This window comes from Megachile rotundata, chromosome 13, assembly GCF_050947335.1.
Source record: "Megachile rotundata isolate GNS110a chromosome 13, iyMegRotu1, whole genome shotgun sequence".
Taxonomy (NCBI): Eukaryota; Metazoa; Arthropoda; class Insecta; order Hymenoptera; family Megachilidae; genus Megachile; species Megachile rotundata.
The window spans coordinates 10,994,850-11,021,483 of NC_134995.1; the positions used below are offsets into that span (position 1 = coordinate 10,994,850).

The 26,634-nt window shown below is 41.5% G+C and overlaps 6 protein-coding genes across 10 annotated transcripts in view; 4 read left to right on the forward strand and 2 right to left on the reverse strand.

Annotated features, from left to right (window-relative positions):
- The first annotated feature begins 108 nt into the window (after nt 1-108).
- On the forward strand, nt 109-994 carry LOC105663336 (uncharacterized). Its single transcript, XM_012291516.2, has 2 exons — nt 109-267; nt 352-994. The coding sequence occupies exon 2, from the start codon at nt 354-356 to the stop codon at nt 756-758; it is 405 nt and encodes a 134-aa protein (XP_012146906.1). The 5' UTR covers nt 109-267; nt 352-353; the 3' UTR covers nt 759-994.
- On the forward strand, nt 932-2,752 carry LOC100878644 (putative methyltransferase-like protein 25). Of its 2 annotated transcripts, none has more exons than XM_003705912.3 (5): nt 932-1,493; nt 1,570-1,921; nt 1,997-2,094; nt 2,162-2,440; nt 2,495-2,752. In XM_003705912.3, exons 1-4 carry the CDS (start codon nt 933-935, stop codon nt 2,393-2,395), a joined length of 1,245 nt encoding a protein of 414 aa, XP_003705960.1. In that variant the 5' UTR covers nt 932; the 3' UTR covers nt 2,396-2,440; nt 2,495-2,752. The 2 variants fall into 2 exon arrangements, with proteins under 2 accessions (XP_003705960.1, XP_076395041.1); XM_076538926.1 differs by having other exon boundaries at nt 2,512-2,752.
- Nucleotides 2,430-3,653, reverse strand: LOC100881398 (uncharacterized). Its single transcript, XM_003705855.3, has 3 exons — nt 3,517-3,653; nt 2,754-3,437; nt 2,430-2,678 (listed from the first exon to the last, which is right to left on the reverse strand). Exons 1-3 carry the CDS (start codon nt 3,574-3,576, stop codon nt 2,520-2,522), a joined length of 903 nt encoding a protein of 300 aa, XP_003705903.2. The 5' UTR covers nt 3,577-3,653; the 3' UTR covers nt 2,430-2,519.
- LOC100881507 (Ornithine aminotransferase precursor) lies at nt 3,615-9,263 on the forward strand. 3 transcript variants are annotated; one of them, XM_076538925.1, is made up of 13 exons: nt 3,679-3,807; nt 3,951-4,148; nt 4,268-4,672; nt 4,941-5,082; nt 5,138-5,427; nt 5,505-5,835; nt 5,908-6,293; nt 7,030-7,068; nt 7,597-7,931; nt 8,002-8,306; nt 8,399-8,599; nt 8,688-8,913; nt 8,974-9,263. In XM_076538925.1, the coding sequence occupies exons 4-13, from the start codon at nt 5,026-5,028 to the stop codon at nt 9,138-9,140; spliced, it is 2,337 nt and encodes a 778-aa protein (XP_076395040.1). In that variant the 5' UTR covers nt 3,679-3,807; nt 3,951-4,148; nt 4,268-4,672; nt 4,941-5,025; the 3' UTR covers nt 9,141-9,263. The 3 variants fall into 3 exon arrangements, with proteins under 3 accessions (XP_076395038.1, XP_076395040.1, XP_076395039.1); XM_076538923.1 differs by lacking the exons at nt 7,030-7,068; nt 7,597-7,931; nt 8,002-8,306; ... (1 more) ...; nt 8,688-8,913; nt 8,974-9,263 and having other exon boundaries at nt 3,615-3,748; nt 5,908-6,582; XM_076538924.1 differs by lacking the exons at nt 7,030-7,068; nt 7,597-7,931; nt 8,002-8,306; ... (1 more) ...; nt 8,688-8,913; nt 8,974-9,263 and having other exon boundaries at nt 3,951-4,144; nt 5,908-6,582.
- LOC100878866 (uncharacterized) lies at nt 9,216-11,785 on the reverse strand. Its single transcript, XM_003705914.3, has 3 exons — nt 11,193-11,785; nt 10,986-11,111; nt 9,216-10,904 (listed from the first exon to the last, which is right to left on the reverse strand). The coding sequence occupies exons 1-3, from the start codon at nt 11,343-11,345 to the stop codon at nt 9,261-9,263; spliced, it is 1,923 nt and encodes a 640-aa protein (XP_003705962.1). The 5' UTR covers nt 11,346-11,785; the 3' UTR covers nt 9,216-9,260.
- A 4,198-nt stretch (nt 11,786-15,983) lies between these two features.
- Nucleotides 15,984-26,634, forward strand: part of shg (DE-cadherin) — a 32,969-nt gene continuing 22,318 nt past the window's right edge. Inside the window, exon 1 of one of the 2 annotated variants that reach the window (XM_012291523.2) lies at nt 15,984-16,526. In XM_012291523.2, coding sequence (XP_012146913.1) covers nt 16,433-16,526 — 94 coding nt within the window. In that variant the 5' untranslated portion in view covers nt 15,984-16,432. The remainder of the gene's footprint in view (nt 16,527-26,634) is intronic. The other variant, XM_012291522.2, reaches the window with a different exon arrangement.

A 26,634-nucleotide genomic window follows, 5' to 3' on the forward strand; every position in this document is an offset into this window, starting at 1 on the left:
AAATATTATCTTTATTTATGTACATTTATAACCTTAACTGTTAATTGTTAACACAGAACAAAAACAACAAAGGTTTTAACGATTGGCAAACCTGTTCAGTTTGCAATTTCAACAATGGTTGAATGACCAAGCAGAGTTGACTTGTTATTTGTTTGAAATTCAATTGTTGCTTGCATTTGTTTGAATTATAACTACAGTATATAGCAAAATAGTATAAACAAAGATTATTTTTCTATCGTCAAAATATTAATTTTTAATATGTCACAGGTAGATTTTATTTAAATGATGACTAACAAAATTTGATTGGTTGGTAATTTTTATTCTTCACTATGTTGACACATGCATTTTCAGATATGACGGATAAAGAAGAAGTTGATGTAAATGAAAAGTTTACGAATTTATTATTTGCTGAAGAAAATGCCCAACGTATAGGTTATTTGGAAGGTTATGAAATTGGGAAAACACAATTAACAGATGGGTTTCATCTTGGATATCATAGAACCAGTTTGATAGCTGCACAATTAGGATATTATAGTGGTGTCTTAGAACAGTATTTAAACAATAATACGTGTAACTCAGAAAAAAATATTCAGATCGCACAACAACTTTTGAAAGATATTTATAATTTTCCAAGAATTAATGATGAGACTGTAGATATATCGAAGGCTTTTGATAACATTAAATTTAAGTATGCCAAATTTTGTTCATTAACAAAAATATCTTCTTCGTATCCAGAAGCGGATAAGCTTGATTTTTAGTAAAGCAAGAATGGCACATCGAAATGAATGGAAAATTGAAAGATAACATTAATATTTAAAGTTGATCAAATATTTTATTTGGTCAAGCTACATTAAGATTATTGTTATATTTAAAAAAATTTATATCATTATTAATAGTATTGTATTAAATTAAGTACCATATTTATTACAACTATGTATAGTGAACATTTTGATAAAGTTATATGTTTTATAAATACTTATCAGGAATTGATAAATTGTCATGTGGTTGATTTTATTACAAAAAATTTATGGGAGACGTGTTTGCCAGATCCATTGAAGTTAGAGTTAGAACAAGATGAAATAAATTGTACTTATTGGACAGAAAATGATAGTTATCCCATATTAAATAACTTTATAAAATTGACAAAATCTCTTTCTCTGCAATCATGTTCTGTAGAAGTATACTCAAAGGAATTTGCATATATGTTGTCAGATATTAGTAACTGGAAAAAATTGAAATGTAAGAGTGCAGATTTCATGAATGCTAAGAAATTACATGAAGTTGAATCCCTTGGAAATATTATTGGAATAATTGCGGCATCAGATAATAATTTAGTGATAGATGCTGGTGCTGGTAAAGCATATTTGTCAACATTTTTGGCAGAGAATCATAAAATTCCAGTTCTTGCAATAGATTCTTCACAGTTGTGTAGCAATGGCGCAATTTGTAAACAAAAGCAATTAAAGAAGAAAATGACATGCTGTGAAAATTTGGTACTGACAGTAATTTTGCACATGTTACACAACAATAACATTTTACCTAATAATATAAATATATATTTTGTTTTAGGTACAATATATAGTAGAAGAAATAAATGAAGACACTAACTATATTGACATGATCAAAGAACGTTTTTATAATTGGAATATAGATAGAAATCTAATATTAACTGGTTTACACACTTGTGGTTCTTTAACTCATTCGGTTATTAAAACATTTTTAGTTACTGAAGATATTAGAGTTTTGTGCATTGTGCCTTGTTGTTATCATTTGACCAATGAAACATTTAACAAGAATATCTGTTTTTCCAAAAATGCTAGAATGTTAGCTCAACAATGTGTTGAAAGAAGCACAAAAAATAAATCTATTTCATCTTCGTTATTCTATAGAGCAATTTTACAAGTGATTCTTCATTCTATGGGTACAGTTTATTTTTTATTAATTTCATTTCATTTATTATGATGTACACTAATATTTTTCTTATTTTTACTAATAGGTATCTATAATGCTAAAGTAGGTCGTGCAAAGTCTTTCAATGATTTCACAAGTTATGCACGATGGGCATTCTCGCGAATTGGAATAAAACGGGAAAAAGTATACCAACAAATTTATGAGTATAAGTATTGTTAGTATGTTTCCAATAAATTTTTATTTTGTTCAGATACCATCGGAAGAGAAGTTGATAAGCATATATCAGTCCCATATGCATTTAATGAAAAAGTTTCATATATTTCAAATGTTAAGAATACATACGGGCCTTGTAATAGAAGCAGCTATTATGCTTGACAGAATGTTATTTTTAGAAAATAGCAAAGTTTGTTCTAAACTTGCAATATTGCGTCTATTCGACCCTCTGTTATCACCGAGACATTATGGTATTATCGCGATCAGATAGTAACAAAGAAGGAAATTAAGGATAGAGAAACTGATTTAATACGAAGTAAGATTTTATTACATGGATAAAAAAATTCATTTGTATTAAAACATTTCATAGATCAAAGTCTTTTACAGCATTCCAGTTATGTATCATCGATTTCGGTATGCTGGAGATAGTCCATAACAGATGAAAATCCTTCTTCTTGCACTACAGGAGCTAAGATTCCCGTTGGACGTAAACCGCTCCTCGTTCGACATATACTGCAATTACATAGACCACGGCAAGGTGGGCAAGCCCAATCCTATAAATTTTAAACAAAGAAAATAAATGTAGGAGAACTGGAAAAAAAATATTAATGAAAAAATCGCAAACGTACAGGATCTTTTAATGCTTCAAGAGCACTTTCACCGTATCTTCCTTTCAAACAAGGTCCACAAAATTGTCCTCTAATTCCGATACACTCTCCAGAACGGCATACTGTTTTTGTATCTAAGGTTTTTTGTCTGCATTGATGACAACTAGTTCCATTAATTTTACAATACTCTTTTGTACTACTTTTCTCTGCTATATTGTTTAGCATTTCCTCGGTTATTTCATCAACAGATGGTATACTATCTGGATCATATGGAGATTTGTTTACTTTATAAACTGTTCTTTTTGTCGTGTAATCTTCAGAACTATTATCACTATCCTGTTCTTGCTCTTCATCCACATCACAGACTCCCAGTTTCATTAGATCAATTGAACGCTGAAATGGTTTTGCCCAAGGAAATAGAACTTGTAATTTAGGTTTGTTACTTTTGAGTTCAATTATATCCTCTTCTGAATCGTTTTGCGAAGTGCTTGAATCATTATTACTTCTATTCTTTAAACTATTTCTAGTGTTATATTTCCTGCGAAAACTAAGTTTTACATTTTTAAATTCGTTACGACCACTAGAAATAGTCCTGCGTCTTTTTTTCGGCGGTTCATTTTCCGAATTGTCTGTATTTTTATGCTTCTTTATTACTTCTTTTGTCTCATTTGTTTGTTGTTTTAAATCTTTGAAGAACTCGGCAAACTGTAATATTAAATGTAAACAAAAGCGTTCGTTAATTTACCAATAAGGTTAAAAATTGATATTACACAGAATTACTTACAATAGCATTTCTTTCGGCTATATTTCTTTTTCGAAGATCGTCGTAATCGTTTTCACACATATTAATATTTATTTTTACTTCGATTTCCGTATACAAGTTAGAAAACGCACAGCATTTAAAGAACAAGCAACGAACGCTTGAAATATATGAGCACAGCCGCTACTCCCGCCAGCCGTTGCACATGTACAATAAAGTCATGGCGAGCAGAATAGTATTTTGGCGGGTAAAACCGGTGAGATATATTACCTATGCATATATATTTCTGCATTAAAAAAAAACTTCATTCATATTGTAAGTTTTCATATTCTTTAGTTGTTACAAATTGTAAATTATAAATTCATGATCTTTTCAAAAAGAAACACGTTTGTACTATAGTAGATTTGATTTAGAAATGTATCCAGCTGATGATAACTTATGACATTTTTATATTTCAGTAACATGTAGCGGACTCCTCATAGCTTGTGGGATTAATACAAATGATTTATCATCGTTACTCTAAACAATAAGAATATAACGTATTTCGTGATTTAAACCCAACACAACTGCGAGATCATCGATAATGCATAACCAGCGACAGTTGCTTATCATTCTTGATTATATTGATAAGACTACTTGTAGATACATGTATGTAAGTAAGTATTACTAGCTATTTTACAAATGATAAGAATCATTGCGATATTTGTAATACGCAATGGCATAAATACAGCAAAGTTATTGACAAATTTGATTAAAATACTTTATTGTTATTTAGTACGTACTCTACTGATGGTAAGGTAAACGAGATTAGGCAGTATTTTAAGAAGAGACCGTCCTTATCGTATTTACTTTTGAATTCAAATAATCAAGGTTTTTGGACTCAAATGGGCTATTGGACTCAAACGATTGATGGACCGTATAATTATATCGTTCATTTTATCTTCGATATGAAGAGCGTGTAACGTGACCGTGCGTAACGAGGAGAAAGGAATAAAACGCGCGACACGACTAGAAACAGCTAGACACGTCAAGCGATTACAGTGTACGGTGCTCCTTACATTTTACTGATCGCTGAAACCGCGCTACGGAATCGCGAGAAGATAGTGGTCGATTCAAAGAGAGGAAACATTAATGTGTCACTTATACTGATCGGTGCAAATGATCATCGGTTTCTGCAAAGGTAATAATATTCCATGACTGAAACGAACGAGGTATCAGTGATACGTTGTTTTACCACAGCGATAACGTTGCGGTTGTGATCATTTTTTTGGCATGTATTAATTCCTTTACTGATAACATTTCTTTCTTCTTTCATTCTTAACGAGCGATATATAGTCTTCGGTTTGAAATCATTGCGCGATTACAGATGGATTATTTACTGTTACATTTTTAAAAAGTACAGTTATTGTTTATTGTTATCTCACTGATATTGAATTTTTATTATTTAGGTTGATGCTCGATACGATTTAGAAGATCACTTATCAACGGGTAATAAATTTTTCTTGCGCCGTCAAGTGTGTATGATTAATCAAGATGTTTAAGAAAATTGGAAGAATATCTAACAACAAGTTTCTGACTCAGCTCTCTCAGGTAAGAAAACGTGTGTATTTTTTATATCAAGAAATTAAGAGTAGTAATTTTACAGAGAAATCTTACATCGCACGAAGTTTTCGAGCGGGAATCAAAATACGGTGCTCATAACTATCACCCTCTACCCGTGGCGTTATGCAAAGCCGAAGGAGTGTTTATGTGGGATGTCGAAGGCAAGCGTTATTTCGACTTTTTGAGCGCTTACTCCGCCGTTAATCAAGGGCACTGCCATCCTAGGATTTATAAAGCGCTGATCGATCAAGCAAAAGTATTGACACTGACTTCGCGAGCCTTCTATTCGGACGCGTTAGGGGAATTCGAGGAATACATCACGAAGCTCTTCGGGTAATAAACCATATTCCCTCACGTCTGCTCGGTAATTACTTGCGGCTAGCAGATAATTATTAATGCGTTACATACAGGTACGAGAAATGGCTGCCGATGAACACGGGGGTAGAAGGCGGAGAAACGGCTTGCAAATTAGCGCGTAAATGGGGTTACTCGACCAAAGGTATACCGCAGTATCAAGCGAAAATCGTTTTTGCGGAAGGTAATTTTTGGGGAAGAACAATGAGCGCCGTGTCGTCGAGCACGGATCCTACCAGTTATGGTGGGTTCGGTCCGTTCATGCCTGGATTCGAAGTCATTCCGTACGATGATCTCGGAGCGCTTCAGCAAGCTTTGGCTGATCCTCACGTTTGTGCTTTTATGGTGGAACCTATACAAGGTGAAGCTGGTGTCGTTGTACCGAAGGTATATATTCGATTCGTATTTGCGTTTATTCGACTATCACGAATTCTTCTCATTTTTCAATGTTTCTATAAGGACGGATACCTGAAAGGAGTTCGAGAGCTGTGCTCGAAGCACAACGTTTTATGGATAGCGGACGAAGTACAAACTGGTTTAGCAAGAACGGGCAAACGATTAGCCGTCGATCATGAAAACGTGAAACCAGATATTTTGATTCTCGGAAAAGCACTTTCCGGTGGTTTTTACCCAGTTTCCGGCGTATTGGCTAACGACTCCGTAATGCTGACCATAAAGCCTGGCGAACACGGTTCAACTTATGGTGGCAATCCCTTAGGATGCAGGGTCGCCCTCGAAGCTCTTCGCGTTCTCGAGGAGGAGAAGCTAGCAGAAAATGCAGAGAAGCTTGGTCATATTCTTAGAGCGGAACTTAGCAAACTTCCAAAAGATATTGTGACTCTGGTGCGAGGAAAAGGTCTACTTAACGCAGTAGTTATCAACGAGCGCATCGATGCTATGGATATCTGTTTGCGACTGAAGGAAGCGGGTTTACTCGCGAAACCGACACACGGACATATCATCAGATTGGCTCCGCCGTTAGTTATTACCGAACCACAGATACGAGAATGCGCCGATATCATTTGCAAAACTATTTCTCAACACGCGAAATAATGTGCGTTTGCTTTAAGCTACTTGTCACCGTGACTTTTAATGGATCTCGTGAATAAACCTACATCGTTTATACTCAATGAATATTCTTGAATTGTTTCATTACCCTCGAGTAATGGAAAAGTCAACAAAAGAAAGGGAAGATAGAACGTAATTCAACGAAATATGCGCCTATCGGGATAACGGTATATCGTTCGAATGCATTCGTCGAGGTTATTATCTTTGGAACGCAACGATGTAAGAAAAATTGGTCGACCGGTTGCGTTACTGGTTATTAATAGCCGAACGCGATACGGTCTCGTCTTCCTATCCTGTTTCCCGCGATCAATGTTTATTCCGATGTTTGACGGCCGTCGTTATTGACATAAGCGTGATATCTTTTCGTGTTTGAACGAGCATAGCTTCCACCGAAGAAATGCATTTCTTTTCGAATTCTGTTCGTAATATTTTCATGTAGTCTGTTCTTAGCCAGGGGTTAAGTAAATGATAGATATATGGTATTTCAAATCTCGTAATCTTATCATGGTCTAGTTTAGATTCACCTATAATTCAGTACAGCAAGAGTTCTCTGTATAAAATAAGAACCATTCTGTAATATTCTTTATGTTATTAGAGTTGTAACTTGTTTAGACTGATCACTAATTAGGGGGTCGTTGAACGATTCCGGTGTATTCGATAGAGAAAATACATTCTTCACATCATCGTCAGTGTACATTGTTTGCTGTTTTTTGTTTGGCTTAAGCCGTTGGCGCCGCATTAAAGCATGTCCCGCTCATTATCAGATATGACTCGTTCGAACTGTTGCATTGTAGCATTTATTCTAAATCCTACCAACGTATCAATCGTATACAAAAACATCCCGTGTAAATAAGCAATATACCCTACCCTTCCACGACTCGGTATAAATGTAACTGAACGCGAAATCGACGGCAGTTTATTTTTTCGCATTAACAAAGCAATATTTATAGTGTACCTACACGATTTATCATCGTTTCTTCTATTTTAAGCGTATCTCGATTTTTTTAACGTCGTAACGAACCGTCTGTAATTGCTCTAAGCAATGCATTCGACAAGACCGAGCGTCGTTAGACTAACGAGAGAATTAGGCTCGAAAAGGTCTCTAAGTTCGCAAGAGTTGATCGAGCGTGACAAAAAGTACGGTGGTAGACACTTCGAGCCCCTTCCGGTAGTTCTCACAAGAGGCGAAGGTGTTCACGTGTGGGACGTCGAAGGTAAACGTTACCTCGACTTCCTCGCTGGTTTCTCAACCGTCAGTCAGGGTCATTCGCATCCTCGTTTGGTAAAGGTAATGAGGGAGCAAGTAGGGAAATTGAGTCACACGTCCAGAGCGTTTTACTCGGAGCCTCACGGTGAACTAGCAGAATACCTGACCAAGCTTCTCGGATGGGACAAATTCTTGCCTATGAACACCGGTACGAACGTAACGGTTCTACGATATGTTTCTTGCATCCCGAAGCAAGGTGCAGCATCGTCTCTTTGCAGGAGTCGAGGCTGGGGACACAGCTATCAAAGTGGCCAGACGTTGGGGATACAGAGTGAAGAAAATACCGGAGCAACAGGCAACCGTGGTTTTCGCCAAAGGCAATTTCTGGGGACGTTCCATCGCGGCGTTGTCAGCCTCCACGGATCAAAAGTGTTACGCCGATTTCGGACCTTACGTGCCTCGATTCGACAAAGTGCCGTACAACGATCTCGACGCGTTGGAGGCGAAATTCAAGGAGGATCCGACTGTTTGCGCGTTTATGGTAGAACCGATTCAGGGAGAGGGTGGCATAGTGGTGCCTAACGTGAGTTTTATCCAACATCCACTCTTTATCCGACAAGATCTTTATCAACGACAGAATCACTAGCATTCGATGAAATTTCTTTCTTTCCATAGGATGGCTACTTGAAAGGCGTACGAGATCTATGCAACAAGTACAACGTGCTGTGGATCGCAGACGAAGTTCAGACCGGCTTAGGCAGGACGGGCAAACGACTGGCGGTCGATCACGAGAATCAAAGGCCGGATATTCTTATTTTAGGCAAAGCATTGTCCGGAGGAATGTACCCCGTATCCGGTATCTTAGCGGACGACGAGGTAACTTTGCTCGCGTCGCAACCTTGACTTTAGCAGCAAAATAAAATTAAAATTAGCAGCGAAATAAATTCTGGCTGCTTTTCGTCAGAAAATTCTGTGCCTGGAAGTCGGCTCGCACGGCAGCACTTTCGGCGGAAGTCCGCTCGGAAACAAAGTCGCCTTGGAGGCGGTTAAAATTTTGGAAGAGGAGAATTTAGCGGACAATGCGCGTACGCTCGGAGAAGTTTTACGGACGGAGTTGCGAAAGTTACCGAAAGATATAATCACGGAGATCCGAGGTCGCGGTTTGTTGATCGGAGCGGTGATCAATAAGGGTAAGTTCTTTCCATAGATTCTGTAGTTTCAATTTTATAATAGTTTTAATTAATCTCTAGATTTTGCCGACGGCTGGGATCTTTGTTTGAAATTGAGAGACGCTGGTCTGCTCACGAGACCCGCACACGGACAAATACTGAGACTGACACCACCGCTTACCATCACGAAAGAGCAAATTGAAGAGGGTCTGAACATACTGACTACCGTTCTGAATAGTTACAAGTGAAATCTTTAACTATAACGATGATCATCGAACAATAACAGAACGCAACATAAAGGATTGCAAAAGCGTACAAAGTCGTCATATGTAAAATCTACCTTTAATATCAAATATACAATGTACACGTTACGTTTGCGATTCGTGCCTCTTCAAGTGCCTCGTCAGACTAAACGCTTGCGAGAACAACTGATTACACCGATTACATCTGTACGCTTTGGTGCCGTCGTGCAAAATTAAATGTCTCTTCAGGTGGCTCGCCAATTTGAATCGTTTGCCGCATAACCGGCACTGATGTTGTCTGACAGTGGTGTGCGATGCTTGATGATTTTTCAAGTGACTCGACTGCGAGAAACGCTTCTTACATAATTTACATTCGAACGGTTTGACTTTCGTGTGGATCCTTAAATGTTCCGCTAGATTACCCTTTTGCACGAAACACTTGTCGCAATATTCGCACTTGTGCGGCCTCGTCGCTTTGTGTGTTCGCAAATGAATCTTGAGATTGTAACGTTGACTGAATCTCTTATCGCATATTTCGCACTGTACCAAGCCTTTCCCCGTGTGAAGTCGCTCGTGAGCTCTTAAATTTTTCAAGGATCGAAATCTCTTTTTGCAAGCGGAGCACTCGAAAGATTGACCCCCCTCGTTGTTCGCGATACCGTTATCTTGATCGTGGGTTTTCTCGTGCTCGCGTAAGTAGGAGGGATACGCGAACACTTTGTTGCATAATTTACACGAGTGCACGTTCGTTTTCGTGTGCAAACGTACATGCGCGTTTAATTTGCTCTTCGTGGAATAAGCCTTTTCACAGTCGGAACATTTGAACGGTCGTTGACTAGAGTGCGACAGTCGATGCGTCAGCAATTTCGATTTCTGGGAGAATAGTTTAGAGCACAGTTCGCACTTGAACTTTTTACGCTGTGCGTTCGTCAAATTTTCTTTCTCTACGCTGCCTTCGTAGACGTTCGTGCAAGATCGATACTCGTCGATGCTCTTCCCGTTATCGGTGCGTTCGCCGTTTTTCGAGAAACGAACGATCGAACGGGAATCGTAGGCATTAGAGTCGTGTAACGACGTGTTTTGCACGCGCTCTGGAGGGCTGCCATCCCGCACGTCCTCCACGAGATCGATGTTCTCGGAAAAAGATAAATTCTGCATCTCATTGTTATCGTTCGTCGTCGATCTTTGATAAGATAAGTTTTGGATGGAATTCCCGACGGAATTAATAGATCTTTCGTAACTCAAATTTTGTGGAACCTGATTAGAATTCTCGCAGATATCTATACTCTCGTTTTCACAAGGAATATCTATGTTGTCCGCGTTGTGCGAAATATTATGGTTAATCAATTGCGTTCTATTGGTAAAGGTACGATTGCACAAGGAACAATGTAGAGCACAAGCAGCACGACTTGGATTTTCACCGTTTGGTGGAATCGTTTGCATCGTATTTGGTCTGATTAGTGTGGATGATTGCGCATGCTGAACGTCGTCGCCTGTTAGGTTGTTCGAATGATTGAAATTGAAATTAAAGTTAAAATTGAAGTAAGGGTTCTGAGATTCAACTATGTGCATATGTCGTGTTGGTACGTTGTCTTGAACGAAAGGTAGATGTAGCCTGTTATGAGTACAGAGTTCCTGATAGCTGGTAAATGCAGCGCCACATTCTATGCATTTCAAGGTTTTACGAGGATTTTCTACTGGTAGGAAACCTTGATTCTGTTGATACAACTTGCATCCGGATACTGTAGTATAGGAAGTTAAACCAGAAACCTGGGAATATTAGAAAATTTGATTAGATGTAAGATTTAATAGATAGTCTCTATAATTTGTAGCCTATACTATGCACATTACCTTTAAAACAGCTTGTCTCAATGCTCTGTCTGCAGCTCGACATTGTTCTCTGTACAGCAAAGCTGACTCTGCTCTGGTTACGCAACGATCACACATTTTCTCTGGAAGACCATCACCTTGCCAAACCTGGTAAACCACATGATTGGAAGGGTACAGCCATGTTCTTATCTACTAAATACATTTAAATTCATAGAAAACATGAATTACTTCCAAACATGACAGAGACCGCAATTTTGCAGCGAGAGAAGAGCCAGCCGGTCCCACGAATAAACAAACCATTTTGTCACCGTCTTCTCTTAAACATGTACGGCATAATTTGCCGATATTGTCACCGTCGATCTCTTTCGTAACGATGAACATTGTTGCCTTTCGATACCTAAGTTTGTTTTGACGTTTACATACACGTCGAGTTACGGTTAGTACAGCCAATAAATAGTGAAGCAATCAACAACTTCAAGAAAGATTAATGTCATTCGATTCCGTATTTGATAAACGTTTGTTCGGAATAACAATTTGATGAGTTTTCAGTCATAAATTGAATCGAATCCTTTATTCGAGCAAAATGTTTAATAATAAAACAAACCTAATGAAAACAATCGGAATTGTCAAACTCGTTGATAAATCGGTGGCGTCATCTGACGAGAAATGAACATTTTAGCGGGTTGTCAAAAGATGACATAACCTATGCTTTAGTGAAAATTAACAAAATCTTTGGTTATTGTTAATTGATGACGGGTATTGATTAGTTTATTATTTAATATTGGTTCTGTAAGCGGTTTGAGGCATAGTTTTGACTATTTACTGAATAAATATCAATGTTATTTGCATTTAAAAAAAAAAATGGAACAAGTGGCGCCATCTCTCCGGCGGACAGGGTGAACTACACACTTTTGAACCACCTCTTTCGTTAGTTCTCAATTCCCGCCACCAGAGGGAGTCGGTACATGTGGCGCCGTCTAGCAGCAGCGGGAAGAACTAACGAAAGTAGTGTTTCAAAAGTGTGTAGTTCACCTCGTTCGCCGGAGAGATGGCGCCACTTGTACCATTTCCGAATAAGTGTCGTTTATATCGATTTTCTTGAGTTAATCGTCTGTATTTTGAGCCAAATAACTTCGTAAATCAATACTTGTTATTTTTGGAATGTTGTGCAAGTATTATTAACTAAATTAATTTGATATATACATAATGATAAATTTTGTCATGCTTGCATGTTTGGAGATGACGTCAGCAGCGCCAACTAGCGGCGCAAAGTAGGAACTAATGAACCCGCTGTCTCAGATGCGTGTAGTTCACCCCGTTCGCCGGAGAGATGGCGTTGGCTGCGCTTTTAAGACAGTCGGGTAGAAAATGCCTTCAAAAATTCTTTCAAGCTTTTAAATTACTTAGAGCAAATTATTGCATTAAGTACAGTAATGTGTATATTAGAGTTGTATATAAAACGCAACTGTAAACGAACAGTCTACAATTATCTCTCAGAGTCCCCTTTCAAAAACTTAAAGTACGCAATAAAGCTTGCCATGAACTGTTAGCATGCCAGCGTAATTACTGTCTCTCAGTTTCAGTAAATGAAACTTTATTACGAGCAGACATTACGCAGTTTTGCCACCAGATGTCGATAAGGGTAACGTCGCGACAAATTGAACGTTATTAAACATTCAAGTTTAATTAAAAACACATTATAAATTTACAACACGCTTATATTTATGTTTGCTGCCGAACATTTGTCAAAGCTTTTAATTTGACGGTACATATTCCGCGACGTCTATGATTTACGCCATTCGCCGGGAAAATCAATTTCAGAAATTGTCGCGAGAACGTAAAAGCGGTCAGCAGTGGAAACGACATCAGGAAAATTGAAAAAGGTTCACATCGACGGTGGCGGCGTGCCTGTAACTCGAGCAGACGGATATCTCGAAAGTTTCGATGAAAGATGACGTGGAAACGTGCAGAAGATCTAAAAGTGCATAGTTTTCATTCGAGAACGTCGCAGGGGATCGATGCTCTATGTCGGATGTTGAATCGACGAGTAGATCGACAATGTCTCTTACGTTTCTTTTTTACGTTTTGTTCCTGTGTCCAGCTCGATAAAAGTGTTTGCACGAAAGTCGATCATAGTTCCGTATTTTCCGATTACTGTTTCTTAGTAAAGAACGTAGAGAAGCGTTTCTACGAAACCTTTTACTGCATTTAACAAGATCGATGAAAGGATATTTTTATTCTCCAAAGTATTTTAATGCGCGGATAAACCGTTTGGTCACATTTGACATCGTATCGCTATGTATTACCCACCGCACTCTCCATCCCTCATTCATCCGGGATAATTCCGATCCCCGTGCATTAATTCTATCACTTCGTTAATGAAATGTGCGCAATTTAATTAACTACATCGGTACGATAGAAATTCGCTAAATAATATGCAACGTCAGCGAAACACGAGTGGTTACAAATGAATAGGAATACGCGTTACATCGAGATTTTACCGGATTAAAAACCACACCGTTCCAATTTTTTTGCGGAAGTCAAAGTCGAGGCGAAAATTAGGTAACGGAATAGCGAGGACGAAAGTAGAGGAATAAAAAGCATCGAACAAGAGGGCAATTAGAGGCACGAATTCTAATTACAGATTCCAACGTTCCACGGTGACAGGCGGCGTTCGATCAGTCCTTTCTTTCATTTCTTTCGGTCATTCGATCGCTGAAAGTTGCTTAGTCGCACGGAACAGAGTCGAAGCTGATTCGCGAAAAATAACATTTGGTCGAAGAAAATAAGCTATCGATCGAAACAAGGTACCGAACGATGAACCAACGTGCATTAATCGACGATCAAAATTGTTGATAAAGCGACACGACGCTTTAATTCGATTCCTAACGACTACAGTGTCCCGGAAAATGAAACAAACGTTTCGACCGGTGTCAGCGCAGATTGAATTCCAAAGCGTTTTTCTTTTGGCGAACCGGTTCGGCGAGGATTTCACGGGCAACGCGACAATTAGGCGAATAGAACAGCTGGGCCGAATAGCGCTCGCGATTCGTTTCGTAACATGTCCCAGCGCATCCTGCATACGAATCGAACCTCATACGTTTGCAGTTACATCGCACCGGTGCGAACGTAATTTACGTCGACGTTGAAACCGACCGAGCATACTAGCCTTTCCCGTTCAAAACAACTCTTCGTTTCGATGTTCTCGCTTTCGATCGTTCCGGAGAAACAACGTGGTCGCTTTTCGAATCCGATTGCTGCTTTCTCAACTAAGTTATCGATACTTCGAGGGGTGATTTAATGCGGGCAAGGAAAGGCCAAATCACTATTAGGTCAAAAATCGATATTTCCGACTATTTCAGTCGGTCAACGATCTGTCGATTAAACGTGCGGGCGTTCGGTTCATTGATATATCTGATGACCGACGCTTTTATCTTCTCGAATCCGATAGTTTCTAGCTGTTTTTTCGACTAAGTTATTGATACTTCGAGGGGTGATTTAATGCGGGCAAGGAAATCACTATTAGGTCAAAAATCGATATTTCCGACTATTTCAGTCGGTCAACGATCTGTCGGTTAAACGCGCGGGCGTTCGGTTCATTGATATATCCGATGACCGACGCTTTTATCTTCTGGAATCCTTCGGTGCGTACGCACGTCTTACGAGATCTTTAGTCATCGAGGATACAGTTGGTCGACCTCGTGCTCGATCCGCGTTTCTTGACCGAGAGATTTAATTATCTAATTTGTCGTCGCATTCCGCGCGATTCCCACGATATTCGACGCGATCGGTGGATCACCGGCGTGAAAAGGCGTGGCCCGTTATCGGTTCGACGAAGTCGATCGATCGACATTTCGCGCGGCAATTACGAAACCTAAACTGAACGACTACCGTTGAATAATAGAATCGTGAATATTAGAATCTAAATGGAATCGTGAAAGACTCGAAGCATCATCGGACATCTAATGATTCACGCATCTATCCCCACGCGTGCTACGATGACGTGGCCACGTTTCTCTACCACGCAGGAATTTCCGTCTCGAATACACCGGAAGAGAAGGAATTTTTCACCTTTCAGTTTCACGATCATTTCGTTACCGATATTCGAATTTCTCGGGCGAGAAACGGTAAGCGACGACCGACGTGAACCACCCGTCGCTCTTTTCATAGTGCTTTTCCCCTTTTACGCGTTCTCCGATCTACCGTGCTTCGCGAAGCGACCACTCTTCTTTCGCTTTACTGCAACAGGTAGATTGATCGAAAAGCGTTCGATCGATATGTTTTCGCTGTTACCGTGAAGCAGGAATTTCGAATAAATCTCTGCTAAGCTCTGTTTAGCCAGAAGAACAAGCCGGGTTAATCGATGGATCGTTTTCGCTAGTTTGTCTCGATTCATCGAGCAACGCGATGATCCGGAAGGTACGCTCGTACTTTCCCGGAGAGCGTTGGTCCGCGAAGATAAATTGGAAGATTATAAAGAAAGAAGTAGACGCGAAAAGTACGGCAGTAAAGATTCGCTAGGAAACCGCTATAATTACAGTAATTTTATATAAACCTGTACCGGATTCTAGTAATCGTTGACGTTTCGCGGAAAACATCTCTCGCGACGAATGAAGATTTCTTAAAATCGGGAAAGATCGGTCGTTTCCGGACGACGTCGGTGAATCGTTCCGCGATCGTTCGAAACGTAGAAACAGTCTTTGAGATACCGAAATCGATAAAAGTAGAGAAGACAAGGAAAGTTGGTAAGAAAATGCACGAGGCTCAAGGAACAAAGTATGCGTCCCTGCGAGAAGATCAACAAGTAGTTAGATAGCGGTGGGGAGAGGTCTGTTTGTATGCCGGTGACGGGATTGGAAGTCGGGGGCTAAAGAAGCGAAGCGGAGCGAAGGGACGGTGGTAGGGTGGGCGCGTGGCGGCGCGGCGGAGGGTGGCGAGAGAAGTAAGCGTCAAGGGAAGGGGGTTAGGAAGGGGAGGGGATCGCGAGTTGCGACGAGGGACGAAGCGAGGAGAGGCGAGTGTATTCGGGGCAGGCGGGCAGGCAAGCAAACGGGCAGGAAAGCGGCAGGCAGGCAAGCAAGCAGGCAGGCGGACAGGCAGGCATCGAGTAAGCCAGCGAAGCTACGAATCACGCGTCCTCTCGACTCCTCGGTTCAGTCGGGTAGGCGCGTTTGTACGGCGTCGGCTTTGGTGTATCGTTCGCGCGCGTCGCGATCGGTTTTACGTTCGAGTTCGGCTGGTTTCGTTGGTGCGACGCGAGTTTTTGTTTGTTTGTAAAACGAAGGAGAACGATGGGAACCATGTGCACAGGTGATGGACTTTAGCGAACTGTGATCGGTGGTACGAGAAGAAGAATCAACGATCCGAAGGATCACGCGAAAGGAAGATCGCGACGCAACAGCGTGGTCCGTTCTTCGAGCGGATCGGCAAAGCGAAGCTAACAGGAGGAACAACCAAAGGAGAGAAAGATGTCGCGAGCGCAAACGGATAGACGCATCGTACGGGCCTGGGCGAGGCCTGAACGTCTTTTGTTGTCGTTTCTGCTTCTGTGTGGAATTCTCGGTGAGTAGATCGTATCTTTTGTTCGTTACTATCTCGCGATACCTTTCCTATGTGCACTCGCGCGCACGTACTTGTTGAGCATCGTACGTAGTATATGCGCACGTGCGTGTGTATAACACGTACGCGCGCGTGTGGCAATGTGTGCGAGACGAGAACGTTGCGGGTATTTACAACGTTTTGTTCGTACGCGCATGCGCCGTTGCCGCGTACGCGTCGACGAGGCCAGTCGCGCCGGTGGTGGGGGAAACTGGGGCCTTAGGCCGCGTTCGTAACCGCTCGTAAGAGGACTCGTCGATCACCGACGTTTTCCAGCGGCGTTTCACGCACGAAACGAGCGTCTTTTCGACGGATAAACCTTCGTCGAAATACACGTTGTTTGTCGACGAAAGGAACGCGGTAAAAGAGAAGCTTGCGTCTTCTTTCTACTTTCTCGTTACAAACCGGAGTGTATAACCCGGTTCTGTTTTTCTTGCCAGGCGATATCGGATAGCGAGGTATCGCGATACGAAACGCGTATCCCGAGGAAACCGACGAAAGGAAGATTTACTCGGGGCGATATTTTTCTAGAAAGGTGTGCCGTTACTCGTGGGAACCTCGGGGCATGCAACTTGCCTCGTTTCCGAAAGCGAATATCGAAATCGTCGCGTCTCGTTGCAGCGATGCACTTGGCCTGTGCGAAACGTCGACTCGTCTTATTTTTTATTGGCGTTAATTCGTTCGAACGTAGGTCGCGTCGGGCCAATCAGGGTCGCGTTCCATTTCGTCGAGCCGAGACCGTGCAGGGATTCGACCGGTGGAGATTCGAGAGGCCTTCGGGGAACCTTACTCGGCGTAATCTTAAACCACTGCCAGCCGATTTCCAAGTGCTCTCTCGGTACATTCTTTGGATTTTTCCCTACTCCCTCTCTCTCTCACGGTTATCCGCTCCCTTCTCCTTTGCACCTTTTCGTTCCTTCGTTTCTCTTCTTTTCCTTCTCACGAAAGAATGCAGCTTTAACTGCGGTAACAGCGACGTCGTAGCGCGTCACGCGTCGTGTTCATACGTGCTACGGCTTCTCTTTTCTCTCTTCCGTTGTTTTATCCTCGCCGCCCGAGATTCTCGGAGACGTTGAACGACGGACGAACGTAAACGAGTCGATCCGGATTATGCAAAACGTCCGGCGACTGAAAGGCCGTGTTCGGGGAGATCGAAAGGGAAGCGGCGAGCGTTTACTAGCGCGTTGCTCTGTCCGAAAGAAAGGAAAAACGTTTCGTTCCATTTTCCCGAGTTCGATTTCGAGAATTTCACCGATCCTTAGGAAGTTTGATTTTGCACGGATTTGCCGTTCACCGGGCACATTGTTCGTGGCCAGCTTTGTTTCCTGCGAGTAAGCCCGTATAAAAACGAGTCTTTCTAAGACCGTTCTCGTTTTGTTTTCACGGTAAAGATGCGTTTAACCGGGTCAAGATTACACAATGAAATACCCATCTTTGGACGTCGATCCTTTGCAAGCTCGTCTTCGCGAATTCGTCCTCGGAGCAGAGAAAAGAAAACGCGCGAACGGTCTGCCGATCTTTTTACGCGAGAATCATTCATTCGAGAGAATTGGAAGTAATTCGACCTAATACGAGGTCGCGGAAAGTAAATCCGACTCGTGCGGATTAACCGCGGTGCTAGAAAGGTTAAACGAAGATCGGAGGTTCGCGAGATAGCTACCTTCGGCTTTGGGAACTCGACGCCTCGAGAAATCCCGTCGTGGAAGATCGGAAGCAGACAGCCAGAGAGCACGATTCAGCAATGTAAATAGGGAAGGAATTCGTAACCCGATTTTAACTTCCGGTAGTCTGGATCCGGATCGCGTTACCGTGGATCCCTTTGTTCGCGGAAAAACGATTTGATCGTTGGCCCCGTGATTACGCTCCTCTGGATAGATTTTTTGAAGGGGTGGGTGGAAGGAAATAAATTAGGAGGAGCAACGTGATCGGCGAAGAAAAGAGCGGTAGCTCGGTGGCACGGGGAACAATAAAGACGCCGAGAGGAAGAGAGGAAAGTAAGTAGACGGGACGCGATGCGGCGGTTAGAAGGAACGGAGAGGACAAGCAAAGTCGAGAGGACAAAGAGGTTGGGGTCGCCGGCCGTTCCTCCTAGGTGCGCGTCTTTCGGTTTTACAGTTTGCTCCATACGTTTAACGTAATATAACTGTCGTTTCGAGTGTCGACCTTCGAAATTTTACGAAGAATTTTTACACGCGGACAGATACGCCCTTATCACCGATCGCTCGCGATACGGCGATATCGATATCGCACGATGAATTTTAGGCCTCCGTTATACTCGACCACTTAAGAATAAAACTTTCCAGAGTTTTCAGGAATTCTGACCGATTTCGAAACTTTTGCTTCTCCTTTTAACACTGGAACTACCATCCAAAATGACTGGTTCAGATTTCTCATTTTATATTACAAAATTTTATTGTCGTAATTTTATGGAAATGTCTGTCATATTTTAGGTAAGAACTAGTGCTATGTTACTTGATGCTTTAGTAATTATTTCCCTTTGTATTTTATTTTTCATTCTTCGATAAACGAGCATTTAATGTCGGTGATTCTTGTGTTAAGCTTTTTCAAGTTGGAATTTTCAAGTTCTTCCAGTTGGAATTTTTTAGCTTTTTCAAGTTGGAATTTTCAAGTTCTTCCAGTTGGAATTTTTTAGCTTTTTCAAGTTGGAATTTTCAAGTTTTTCGAGTTGGGATTTTTTAGCCTTTTCAAGTTGGAATTTTCAAGTTCTTCCAGTTGGAATTTTTTAGCTTTTTCAAGTTGGAATTTTTAAGTTCTTCCAGTTGGAATTTTTTAGCTTTTTCAAGTTGGAATTTTCAAGATTTTCGAGTTGGAATTTTTTAGCTTTTTCAAGTTGGAATTTTCAAGATTTTCGAGTTGGAATTTTTTAGCTTTTTTAAGTTGGAATTTTCAAGTTCTTTGAGTTGGATTTTTTTAGCCTTTTCAAGTTGGAATTTTCAAGTTTTTCGAGTTGGAATTTTTTCAGCCTTTTCAAGTTGGAATTTTCAAGATTTTCGAGTTGGAATTTTTTAGCCTTTTCAAGTTGGAATTTTCAAGTTTTTCGAGTTGGGATTTTTTAGCCTTTTCAGGTTGGAATTTTCAAGTAATTTCGAGTCAAAATTTTCAAGCTTCTTCAAGTCGAAATTTTTAACACTAGAACTACCAACCAGTCAAAATGGCTGGTTTCAGATTCCTCATTTTATATTACAAAATTTCATTATCATACTTTTATAGAAATGTCTGTCATATTTTGTTGAGGTAAGAGTTCTATATGTTACTTGATGTTTTAGTATTTATTCCCCTTTTCATTTTATTTTTCATTCTTTTATAAACGATCATTTAACCCCTTGCCATTTATTTACGAGGTGCGTCAGTCAAGACTAACCATTAATGACTATAACATTAAAACGAACAAAGAAAATGAAACTGTTCTAAGTATTTTATATTCAGGGATCCTTGACAACGCACATTATAGTTGGATCTAAAATTCAAGTTGAAGAGTATTCAAAATTTGAGTAACCATTAATCACATTTGAGTTGTGAGTGCGTCACGAGTGAGACTCGTCAAAGCACGGGAAGGGGTTAACGTCGGTAATTCCAGTTAACGAATCCTGAATGATTCGTTTCTCGTAGACTTTTTTAACCGTAATGCGCTGTGATTTAAGAATATATAAGATATCAACACAAGGGAAGCAGGGTGAAAGGGGATCAAAGGCCGGCCTTGGCCGAACGCGGAAGCTAATTCGTGTCAGGCGTGTTATCGTCGCCGAATTCATCCCAATTGGTCGGATTTGGCGGCAGGGTTATCGAGTTTAGAGCCGTGCCTCCCGACAGGAGCGACCGAACGCGAGGCTGACACGAGTCCGCGCCGCCAGAAATACATTTGCATTTGAAAATCGTCCGTCGACTGACAGCCGTTTATGATGAGCACGATTCGTGACACGCGCAGGCAACCGATGTGTGATTCGCGTGCAGATTTTCAGCGTTTGCTGTTTCGATCGTTTTCAATCGAAACAACGTTGTTCCCAACGACAAACAACGGAAGCTTCGAAAATAGATCCATCTTCGAGGAACTGCATTTTAGCGATTCTAGGACAATTCCCTTTAAAACGGGGTAATATTAACTTTTCGAATAGCTCTTCCGCTTTTGGGTAAATGATTAACGAGATCCCCTGCACTCGTTTTCAACTTCGTGTTTCTCCAAAAATATTCCGACTGTGGACCTATAACTTCCATTTCAGCGGACGTTCGTTATAGTTAAATCTGGATCCAATATTTTTTTAATCGCCGTTTTAAAAAAAGAAAAATCGGTATCGTCCATCGAAACTTTTAAAGGGAGAGAAGAAAGCGATCCGCTTTTTCCGAGTTTTCGTGATTTAAAGGAAAGCGGAGAGTGGTTCGGAAATCTGCGAAGAATATTTGGCAAAGTCGTTCTGGAACAAAGCGAATTTTCCCGTTTTTATTCGGTCGAATCGGTCTGGCCAATTTCCGCGTTTGCGCTGCGGGTCGAGGCGTCGCGACGTGCTCCGCTCGCGATTAATGTTGCGTCGAGTTTGAAGGAGTTCGCGTATCCGTTTAACGAACGAGCGGACGAAATTTTCGTTCGGTAATTTTTCCTTTGGACACGTAACGAGTTTACCGCGTCGATTCGTTGAGCGCGGGAGAAAGAAGGGAACGCGTAGAGAAATCGGTAACTCGTAATTACGGATTAAAAAGTTACAACGAGAAAAGGAAGTTCTAAACGAAAGCGGGGCGAGATCGGGAAGAAGTTGCGCGCCGAGCATGCCAAGATCTCTCGTTCCGACGCGTCCCTCGAATCGTCGAAAGTCGCTTCTAATTTTCCGTTCCTGTTTCTTTTTCTCTCTTTCGGAAAGTCTAAGCAACGAAAACTATTCGCGTGTCTCGTTAAGACGCCGGTAAGCGGAAATGGAACGCGTCGCGACGACCGACGCGCAAACACGAGCCCTCTCGAGCTGTAACGATTCGTCGTCGCAAGAGTGTTCGATGAGGAGACGCCTACTCGACGTTCTCGTCTTCTTCGGCGACCAACCGCGAATATCGCTTGACTCTGCAGAATTCTTACATCTTTACGCTCCTACGCTTCCTTCCACTTCTACTTCCTCTTTCTCCCTCGGCCTTGCGCTCCCTTCGTTTCACAAACCCTTTCCTCGACCGCTTTAACTCCGTTTTTCACTTAATCCGCGATCGACTTGTCCACGGTCCAGAAACGCTTTTCGATCGAAACGTTTCTGTTGCTCCACGTTTCTTCGGGTACCGCTTGAAAGTTAGAAGCGGAAGGTCGACGACTGACGTAGTCGCATATACCAGCTGTACAGTCCACTGCAAATCTGCATTCCGATACTGTATCGAAAATTCTGCAATTAAACCGGGTTTTAAAATTAGAACTGCATATCCATTCGATAACTGTCGAGATATTTTGTTTTTCGATTCTTTAGAAGATTTACGAGGTCTTTTCGTTTACATTTTTGTTTAAACCTAGTGGTATATAATGTGCACTTTTGAAATTAAAAATGGCGTTAAAAAATAAATAAACGAACGGCGAAACATAAATTGGTACACAGATTTATTCTTTATCTTCATGAAAATCAATTCTGATTTCAAGAAATGTATTTTAACAACTTGTGTTCTCTTTAATAAGAAGCTTGTAGAGCGGTCATTGGACTGATTTGGTAGTTTTAGTGTTAAATTGCACTGTTTTGACGAGTCTGACGCTCTCGTACCTCGGCTGTGATCAATTTCACTCAAATTTTGAATACGCTTCAATTTGGAATTCAAGTCCAATTATTTGCATAGTCAACAATTAAATAATAACATATTGAAATAACATTTCAATTTTGTTGTCTATTTTAATGTTATATTAGAAAAGTAATCAAAATTTCGTTTGCTTTCGAAAAACATTTATTTACTAAAGAAACCTTAAATGCTAATCAACAAAATAATTTCCATTATTTTCTAACGCTTTTTGTTAGCGTAAAGGCAGCTGTTCGATTCCCTCTTTGAAAAAGTCCTTCAATTTTTCATTGAAAAGCTTTGAAGTCATCAAAGAAATTTTGATTACTTTTCGGTACCCCTAATATCTTAATTGGGCAATGACTGACGCACCTGACGAATAAGTCATAGTGGAAGGAGTTAAAGTCACCCTTTGTACTTCACTTACAAAATCACCCTTACTCCCTTCATTTACGAAATGTGCAACAGTGTGGAGTACGTGACAATTATTTTATATTTTTCATTTATTCTAAGTAGCAAGTTAAATTCAGATAATGAATTATAAGGTACAAGAGGGTCGAGGCGCCCTCATAGAAGCGCAAAGGGTTAACCTCGTTTTCGGGAACGCGTAAGCGTAGGAATGAGGGTATTTAGAAATAGGAGAAGTTGAAATCGATAAGTTTAGGAAACTGAAAGATGTTGAAATACGTTGGGCGTTTGCAGGCGAGTGTACACGCGAGTGGTTAAGAAAACGGTGCAGTTATAAATACGAGGTCACGTATTAACGGAGATTTTCGCAAAAATGGCGTTACGTTCGCGGTTAGAGCACGTTTGACGAGAGTATATCGGCGTGGACGAAGAGGATTAACGCGCTGGTATCGCGTCGCGTGCGGGAAGGAGAATAAAAGAAGGAGACGATGACGAAAAAGCCGGTTGCACAGGGTATGCGGTTACCGTGGAACGCGACTCTCGCGAACGCTTGTCCCTCGAGCGAGCGATTTCGCGACCTTCTCCGCTCTAAAACGGCCCGACCACTTTGGAATTCTCCGGCGAATTTGCTTTCGGGAAATTCGATTAGGGCGGAACGAATCGAACCGACGACGGAGAAAGATTCGCAAACAAGACTTTGGAGAAGTTCTCGTCAACGTTTTTCGTTGCGCTGCTCGGAAGCGAGGACTTTTCTTCTTCCGCTTCCTCGGGTAAACAACCGCGCGCATTTTTCGATGGATTTGTTCTCGAACGTCGGACAAAGCTTTCGATACGTTCGAAATCATTGATTTTATTTCCCGGGGAAGAAAGGTTACGTTTTCCCTCTCTGCCGGCGACAAATACGAAAGCCGATCAAACAAGGGGTAGTTTCATAACGGTAAGCAATGGCGAAGTCGCTTTTCTGGCTGTCCGTCAAAGACTCCATCGACGGATGACTAATTCAGGAAGACGGAAGGCGATTCATCGATCGTCGTTCGAAATCGCCCACGCGAACGCGTCAGCGCTCGATGACTCGGCCACTCGACGTATCGCGCTCTTCCCGTAACTAGTTTTCCCCTAATCTCGTTGCACTCGTCAGATTTCATATAACCGACGCTTCATATTATGCGATACTTTGCCCCTTTGTCCCGACTCGAAACGTAATCAACTTTACGCGAAATAAAAAATGCAATTTTACTTTTCATATTTCTCGCGGCAGTCGCGCGTTAAAAAGTCAAATATCAAAGTTGGAAACGCTTATAATTCAACGAAACGTGAATTGTTCTGTTATATCGCGGTCCTCGAACATTCCCGCGTCACGGAAATCTTAATATTTCGAGTACGCGGCTGCGTAAGCCCCGTCGTTTATTTTCGCTCGCCAATGATAGGAAGGAAACAGTCCGTCAGTCGAACGCTTCGAATATTAACTCGCGAGAGACCTGGATATCTTGTGTTGCTTCGGAATGCTTGGGAATACGAGCAATTAGTAGGCGAGGCTAATTGCGAACCACGATATGCTTCGGATACGTATTGAATCGCAAAATCGAATTCGACCTTGCGTTATCTCCTATTATTATTTTCTCGTGTCCCTTCGTTACGAGCTTCTTCTACCGTTCGCACGAACATTCGCGCGCTTCAACTATTTGCAAAATTTTGCACCTCTATCTCCTTCCGCGAAATGTTTACACGAACGCGATAGATAACAAAAATCTTGGTGATTTATCCGCCGCGATAAACGATATTTCTTCCGGTTTTTCTGCATCGAAACGTCGATTAGCGAAACGGCATAAGTTATCGCGAACTGTTCCGCGCAACCGAACCCCGAGGGTTACGATAACGTCAAAAAATTAAATAGCGCGCATTAATCGTGTATTCGGAGATACTTTTACCGCGATTAGCTTCGCGGCTTTATCGCCGCGTATCGTTTTATCGGGTTTAAACGTATTCGGTTGTTAAAATCGACCGGCAAAATTTACCGGCTAATTTCTCGCGTTCTTCTCCGCCATCAATTTTTATCGAGTTCCCAGTTATTCGATTTGCAGCCGGTAAGTCGCGACGAATTCGTGTCGAGTCGTTTCTCCAAATGTTTCCTCGGCGTACGTGTCAGCGCGTACGTCGCGTTTAGATCGTACACGGAATACGTGGCTGGCACCTTTAACGAACCTTACCCGTACCGGTTAAACGTTTTGTCTCGCGCGTCGTGATCCCCCAAACGAATACACCGCGAATTCAAACACCGCGTTTATCGTTCACGAACAGACGTACGATAACGAATTTGGGAGATCCGCGGGTGTCCCGGGAGGGAACACGCCTTCGCGTCGGGCACAAATAACTTGACAAGCAAATTAACAAAGATGTAAGACTCCCTCGCAAAGGGACATCACTTTCCTGAGACTTGTAGTATTTAAAAATCTACTTATAAGAAGTTCTAGTTAACAATTAACCTAAGAGCCAAGTGGCTAAGGCAGTAGCGTGAAGGACTGATAATCGCTCGATTGCTGGATCGAATCCCATTGTCGATATTTTTTTTTTTTCTTTCAATTCTTATCTCAACTTTAAGCGTAACATTTATGAAAGCTTATGACATGTGGAAAATGGGATTTGATACAGTAATCCATCGATTTAGCCTTTTGCGCTACGCTCTTAACCTAACGCGAGCTCCAAGGCGATTTTCAAATGCAATTTTTTCGGAAAAATCTTGTGGAGCTTTTGCTTAATTAACTTTGGAAACGTAAATACTGCAAGTTTCAGAAAAATCCGTTTCTTATATTATTTTTTTTTCTTTCAATTTTTATCTCAACTTTAAGCGTACCATTTATGAAAGCTTATGACATGTGGAAAATGGGATTTGATACAGTAATCTATCGATTTAGCTGTTAGCCTAACGCGACCTCCAAGGCGATTTTCAACTGCAATTTTTTCGGAAAATCTTGAGAAGCTTTCGCCTAATTAACTTTGGAAACGTAAATACTGCAAGTTTCAGAAAAATCCGTTTCCGACCTTGGTGTCCCTTTGCCTGACCACTTGTCTTGCCTAAGCACTTGCTTAGCGTAAACACGACTTCGAATTTTCCTCGTAGGCAAAGGTCGCCGAGTGGCCCCGGGAAAACCTAGTCCTAAAGGACCGTAACGTTTCCGAGCACGTCACGTAGGCAAAAGCGTCACTCCGGGTGAAAACGCGGTATGTATCGTAGCTTGAACGCGGTGTTTCCGTTTACTGGTTCTTTTAAATTTCCGCGTGCTCGAGGTTGGATTACGAGGATATACCGTAGGGAGCGTTTCATCTCCGGAAGTTATTCGGGGATGAAGAAAAAAGGAAGTTTCGGTGGAGTATTTTTAACCGTCCGTTCCGAAAATAATCAACGATGTGGAGGGGTGCGAATGTCTGTTCGTTTAAGCCTTGACGGAGTTTAAGCCGAGACGTTAATGGTAAATCGATAGTCGCGATAGCGGTCGAGAGAGGCCGTGCATCGAAACGAACGGGAAAGAAAGTAACGCGGTTCCGTTAGATTCCGTTTCTGCTCGCTTAACTGGACACGGGAAGCCGTCATCGGACGCTGGCGGTTTTTCGTTGTACCGATTTACGGAGAATAGACCGGGAGTTATCGTCGATCGCGTTCGTCGAAAAGCGGCCTATGCCCGCTTATCAGGGCGCGGCAGTCGAAACGTAATCGTACGCTCGACCGATGACGATTCATCGGGGAGGGGACAGAGAGAGAAAATGCTAGGTTGCATTACATTTCACGAGAAACCGTTAAGGCTGACTCGTTCCGAAAGAGGACAGCTAATTTCGATCGAGTCACTTTCGGTAAACTCGTGAACGTTAAACTACGCGACGCACTCGTATCGGAAGCTAGTTCGCAACTTCGGTAAAGGGT

Coding starts and splice junctions, on each gene's coding strand:
- LOC105663336 (XM_012291516.2), top strand. CDS start 354: ATGACGGATAAAGAAGAAGTTGATGTAAATGAAAAGTTTACGAATTTA.
- LOC100878644 (XM_003705912.3), top strand. CDS start 933: ATGTATAGTGAACATTTTGATAAAGTTATATGTTTTATAAATACTTAT. Junction 1,922..1,996: donor AGTGATTCTTCATTCTATGG/GTACAGTTTATT, acceptor TTTTACTAATAG/GTATCTATAATGCTAAAGTA. Junction 2,095..2,161: donor TTGGAATAAAACGGGAAAAA/GTATACCAACAA, acceptor TATTTTGTTCAG/ATACCATCGGAAGAGAAGTT.
- LOC100881398 (XM_003705855.3), bottom strand. CDS start 3,576: ATGTGTGAAAACGATTACGACGATCTTCGAAAAAGAAATATAGCCGAA. Junction 3,438..3,516: donor TAGCCGAAAGAAATGCTATT/GTAAGTAATTCT, acceptor TTAATATTACAG/TTTGCCGAGTTCTTCAAAGA. Junction 2,679..2,753: donor TTGAAGCATTAAAAGATCCT/GTACGTTTGCGA, acceptor TAAAATTTATAG/GATTGGGCTTGCCCACCTTG.
- LOC100881507 (XM_076538925.1), top strand. CDS start 5,026: ATGTTTAAGAAAATTGGAAGAATATCTAACAACAAGTTTCTGACTCAG. Junction 5,428..5,504: donor TACATCACGAAGCTCTTCGG/GTAATAAACCAT, acceptor CGTTACATACAG/GTACGAGAAATGGCTGCCGA. Junction 8,307..8,398: donor GTGGCATAGTGGTGCCTAAC/GTGAGTTTTATC, acceptor TTCTTTCCATAG/GATGGCTACTTGAAAGGCGT.
- LOC100878866 (XM_003705914.3), bottom strand. CDS start 11,345: ATGTTCATCGTTACGAAAGAGATCGACGGTGACAATATCGGCAAATTA. Junction 11,112..11,192: donor GGTCTCTGTCATGTTTGGAA/GTAATTCATGTT, acceptor GTGGTTTACCAG/GTTTGGCAAGGTGATGGTCT. Junction 10,905..10,985: donor TGAGACAAGCTGTTTTAAAG/GTAATGTGCATA, acceptor TAATATTCCCAG/GTTTCTGGTTTAACTTCCTA.